Below are 5207 nucleotides of genomic sequence, written 5' to 3'. Positions count from 1 at the left end.
GCCTGTGGTCCCAGCTACTTGGGAGGCTGAGGCAGGAGACTCGCTTGAGACTAGGAGTTGGAGGCTGCTGTGAGCTGTGATACCACGGCACTCTACCCAGGGGGACAGCTTGAGACCCTGTCTCAAAAAAAAGCCAAACATAATAACTGCAAATGGCTGAAATCCATCAAATGGTAAAATTCGTGAATTCATAATGATATATAATAAAATCCTAATTAGTAATTGTCAACAAATGATAAGGAACCAATTTATTTTCTTGATGATAAAGGAAATTACAATTATCCTGCTTTCCCTGTATGTATCATTCCCTATATGTAACCACAGAGTAAAGAAAAGCATTTCTTTACAAAGAAACTTAGTAAACTAATAAATGGAAAACAAACACAGAACATCACCATTTGTAATCACCAACAAATAGACCTAGGGCCTGAATACCAAGGCTGTTGACACAACGGAACAGGCATGATACGCTTCCTGATGGAAACAGCATCACGTCTAGTTTTCCAAAGGGACAGGCCATGAGTGTGATCTAGCCTCTGGATGCAGCTGCCCATTTGGAAGAGATATGAAGTCTGACTAAAAAGAGTCTGAGAACTCATCCTAGAAAATGCGCTCCATACCTCATTGCTGAGTATCACTACAGTCACCTTTGAAGTGCTCCCCTTGGGAAGCCACCCACCAATGCCGGTACCTAGTCCACCCTTCAAAGCAATTTTAGAGCTTTTTCTGGAAAGACGATCAGAGTTGCTGTCACATGAGGTGTGACAAGTGTGCAAACTCACCACTACATGCTCACATCAGCAGCACCATACATACAAGTCAGTAAGGTTTCCGTAACCTTGGAATATCAGTATCTCACAGCCGTGTTTGTACTGAGTGGCATTCATTACTGTTTTTTGTGTGTGCCCTCAGTTCCTCAATAGCAATCTATATTTTCAATTAGTGAGCCTGGACTAAGTATTCAGTTAATTATTTCTAGTTTAGACTTTGACATATATATTTAAAATTCTTCAAAGAACACCTACCAATGGAATTTTATTTACAAATTATTGTAAAAATCTAAAGAATTACTTCATAATATCATTTCATAAAAATTCAAGATGACTTTTTTTGAGACGGAGTCTCACTCTTACCCCAAGCTAGAGGGCCTTGGTGTTAGGCTAGCTCACAGCAGCCTCAAACTTCTGGGGCTCAGAATGCTCAGAAACAATGCTCCTGCCTCAGCCTCCCAAATAGCTGGGACTACAGGTGTCTGTCACAATGCACAGATAATTTTTTTACTTTTAGTATAGACAGGGTCTCAGTCTTGCTCAGGCTGGGCTCAAACTTCTGAGCTCAACCAATCCTCCTGCCTCAGCCTCCCAGAGTGCTAGGTGTGAGCCACCAGGCCCAGCGTCAAGACTATTTCTACATAAACGTGGAAAAACCAATGATATGTTTAGATGTATTAATTATAGAATTTAATGTATACCTGGTTTTCTTGAGTTCCTTCCCTGTCACTTGAATTTCTTCATACATGATGATCCTTCAGAATTTCTTCATATATGATGAACTATAATGTATGTGCTCAGGGTTGTCTGTTAGTAGAACTGATAGGCTGACTGGTGTGAGCCAATTTCACTGTGTCTGATGCCCAAGTAGCCATAGCATAAAATCATATGGTGTCTGGCCAGGGATAGCAACCACAGAATATCATTCTTCTCTCAACTAGCTTAGCTAACCCCCCAAAATAATTATACAGAGGACCTTAAGCTCATTAGAATATCCTTTCATCAATTCCACCTAGACTTTAAAATTTATGTACAACATTCTACAATTTTTCTTTTTTTGAGACAGAGTCTCACTATGTGGCCCTGAGTAGAGTGCCGTGGCATCACAGTTCACAGGAACCTCAAACTCTTGGCTTAAGTGATTCTCTTGCCTCAGCCTCCCAAGTAGCTGGGACTACAGGTACCCACCACACGCCCAGTTATTTTTTGGTTATAGTTGTCATTGTTGTTTGGTGGGCCGGACTGCATTCGAATGCACCAGCTCTGGTGTATGTGGCTAGCGCCCTAGCCACTGGGCTATAGGCGCTGAGCTGACATTCTATGATGTTTTCTAGCAAAAAACAAATTTGTAGTTTTTAGTCCTTTTATAAAAAGCTTTTAAAACTTGTTTTGGTTAAATTCTGTTAACCCAAGGTAGAATTGTTAAAGGGAATATGAGACTGTATTCAGGCAAATTAATGTACTCCATATTACAGGACACCGTTAGTCACAGACAGATCCAAAAGACCACACGCAAGTGGCTCAAAGAAACAGAGCTAGAACTTGTCTAAGAGTTACCTCAGAAATGTTTTTGTCTGTTTCTTTTCTTTTTTCTTCCAGTTTCCTTTCAATACCTACAATTCCTACAGCTCTTATTCTTCCTGGCTGGAAAAAAAAGTAGAAAATAAAACATACAAAATAGGAAGGAAATAACTCTTTTGTAACCCTCTACATTGTATTGTCAATGGCAGGAAAAGACTCACAAAGAAAAACAGCATACAATTATATCTAGCTTCCTTTCAAAACATTCGTTTGTTTTTTGCCATATATAATGATCTTCAAATCATTAAGGAAAAACCAAACAGACAATAAATGTCATCTTTACTTTGTATTTTAAATGTAAATTAAATTTCCTATTCTTTTTTGTTCTTTGGGAAGGTATTATGTATCACATATTTAATAGAGCCTCAAATTTACAAAAAAATTATAGTTGAAATTCTGGTCCTTACTAGTTATTATCCAAGCTACTGTCACACATCTGAGTGCCTGTCCACACTTCATGATTAATTTAGACTGGCCTAGAAAATATCACCCAGCCATACTGTCTATTCTCTTAAATGCCATACTGATTCTGAAGAACAGAATGCAGTGAATGAAAACTAACTTCTACCACCCTCAATATTACTCTAGTAAGAAATCATTTATGTTTACTAAGTGTCTACTATCTTTGAAGCACTATATTAGGTGCTGTGAAAATAATTTTTTATCAGAATACCATGACAGTATTTTGTTTTCAACAAGCTCTATAATTGCAATCATTTTCTTAATGAAGAGGTAAGTAAAGTACACGGTTGAAAATACAGGTTAGCAAACAGTGGAAAAAATACCTGGGGTCCTCTACTTGTTTGTAATGACTGGGAAACTGGTACATTCTCCCATCTTCTCTGTGTCATTTCCTCTGATAAACGCCTATAAAACTGTTACACAAATACATATATTTTAAATGACTCACTCAGGTTGTGGCATCCTCATATAAATTATTACCTGACATTTCTTTAGTTTAAAGGTCTGTTTGGTCATTTTCAACAAGCCTAGAATTCTCAGAGACATCAAAAGAAATCAAAGGAAGTTTTTTTCTTGGATCAACTTCAAAAAGCACACAGGAAAAAAAGAAAAGGAACTGACCTTCTATATAAAGTGAACTATTCCCAACAAAGAGATGAGTGACAATGAAATAAATAGACTTACTTTAAACAATCCTCCATATGTATACTATTTTCAATAGTACCAGGAAAAATATGCAACTATTTTCCATAAAGGAATCAGAGAATAATTTGTCTAATTTTCCCAAAACATGCCCATGCTCACAAAAAATCAATTACATTTTCAACTCCAGTGAGAGTGACTCAGTCACTTATACTGTATTTGTTTAGTAACTACTATCTGAAGAGTACCAGGTGAGGTACTACAGAAAAGAAAACATATATTATACTGATGGGGAAAATAAACACACACTTCTCAGTGTATTAAGAATAAATGTTCAACTATTAATCTGAACATACAAACTATTATACTATAGAATAAGAACTTCAGTGACTAAGAACTGTATGGAGTTAATCAAGATAAACTGCTTAATTTAAGTTCACCAAACTTCTAGATATTGAGGTAGTTTAACATTTCACTGCATTATACTTGGTCCCTTTAACCAACTATACCATTGAAAACTTTACTAATAGCCAAATAGCATGAGTTAGCATATTTCCAGCCTCTGCTCCCTCTGACTACATCCTGCTTTCTGATCCCATTGAAATGTAAACTTCATATTCTTCACTCTATGAAAAGACTTAAGATACAATGAAAATCCTATTGCAAAAATATGGTGAAACCTGGTATGTTATATAATAATGCTTTCCATCATATTAACAAATCACAAGAAAAATCCACACAACCCTTTCTACATGGTATCCCCAAAGTTGCCATACATAGGAAAGCCAGTATCTTGGAACATGTTCACTCAGTACTGCAATTTTATTCACATCCAAACTTACCTCAATCTGACCATGTTCTCTGAAAGACAGTTTGATGTAGGAGTTCTTACTCCTCTGGAATGGTCCAGGTTCTTTGTTAGGAGGAGCTGTGTGAAGATGAACCACTATTTTGGCACTAAAGAAAGAATAAATGTCATGTATTTAATTGCCTTAAAAAATCATTAATTCTATTTTCATAACTTTCATATATCTCAAATCACTGTTAAAATTCACCTAGAAACATGGGGGCACCTGTAGCTCAATGGCTAGGGCGCTGGCCACATACACCAGAGCTGGCGGGTTCAAGCCTGGCCTGGGCCTACTAAACATTGACAACAACAACAAACTAGCTGGGCGTTGTGGCAGGTGCCTACAGTACCAGCTGCTTGGGAGGCTGAGGCAAGAGAATCACTTAAACCCAAGAGTTTGAAGTGGCTGTGAGCTGTGATGTCACAGCACTCTATCAAGGGTGACATAATGAGACTCTTGTGTCAAAAAAAAAAAAAATTCATATAGAAACAAAGAACATCTTAAAAAGTATCCTTTTAAAGTTTGTGTTAATTTATCCATTAGTGAAGCTTTCAAAAATACCTCTATAAAGCTTATTAGCTATGAACCAAAAAGTTTCAAGTTACTAACTTTACAGATTAAATAGAAATGTGGTTTTAGGAAATATGTTCAAAATAGACTTGAGTGACTTATGATGAGGGTTTTCCATCTACAATCATCACCAAAGGTTATAAGGGAGCCTTTATTTCTGCCAAAGCATGATACCTGGAAAACAAAATGTGAAAATGTATCTGTCGCTGGAAAATGTTCTTCTTAGCAAAGTATCACAAGAATGGAAAAAAAAGTATCCAATGTACACACTCCTATTATGAAACTAATTTATACCTTTTATACGAAAGCTATAACCTAATAACAGTCTAAG

At 36.8% G+C, this 5207-nt stretch overlaps 1 protein-coding gene across 1 annotated transcript in view; it reads right to left on the bottom strand.

Annotated features, from left to right (window-relative positions):
* VPS36 (vacuolar protein sorting 36 homolog) overlaps positions 1–5207 on the bottom strand; it is a 49512-nt gene that overhangs the window by 14042 nt on the left and 30263 nt on the right. The window contains exons 4-6 of the mRNA XM_003801800.3: positions 4298–4412; positions 3137–3226; positions 2328–2414 (exon numbers count right to left, since the gene is read on the bottom strand). Coding sequence (XP_003801848.1) covers positions 2328–2414; positions 3137–3226; positions 4298–4412 — 292 coding nt within the window. The remainder of the gene's footprint in view (positions 1–2327; positions 2415–3136; positions 3227–4297; positions 4413–5207) is intronic.

This window comes from Otolemur garnettii, unplaced genomic scaffold (assembly GCF_000181295.1).
Source record: "Otolemur garnettii isolate 467f Iridium unplaced genomic scaffold, OtoGar3 scaffold00221, whole genome shotgun sequence".
Classification (NCBI taxonomy): Eukaryota; Metazoa; Chordata; class Mammalia; order Primates; family Galagidae; genus Otolemur; species Otolemur garnettii.
The sequence above is the reverse complement of the archived record's forward strand: the minus strand, read 5'-3'. Positions and strand labels throughout refer to the sequence as shown.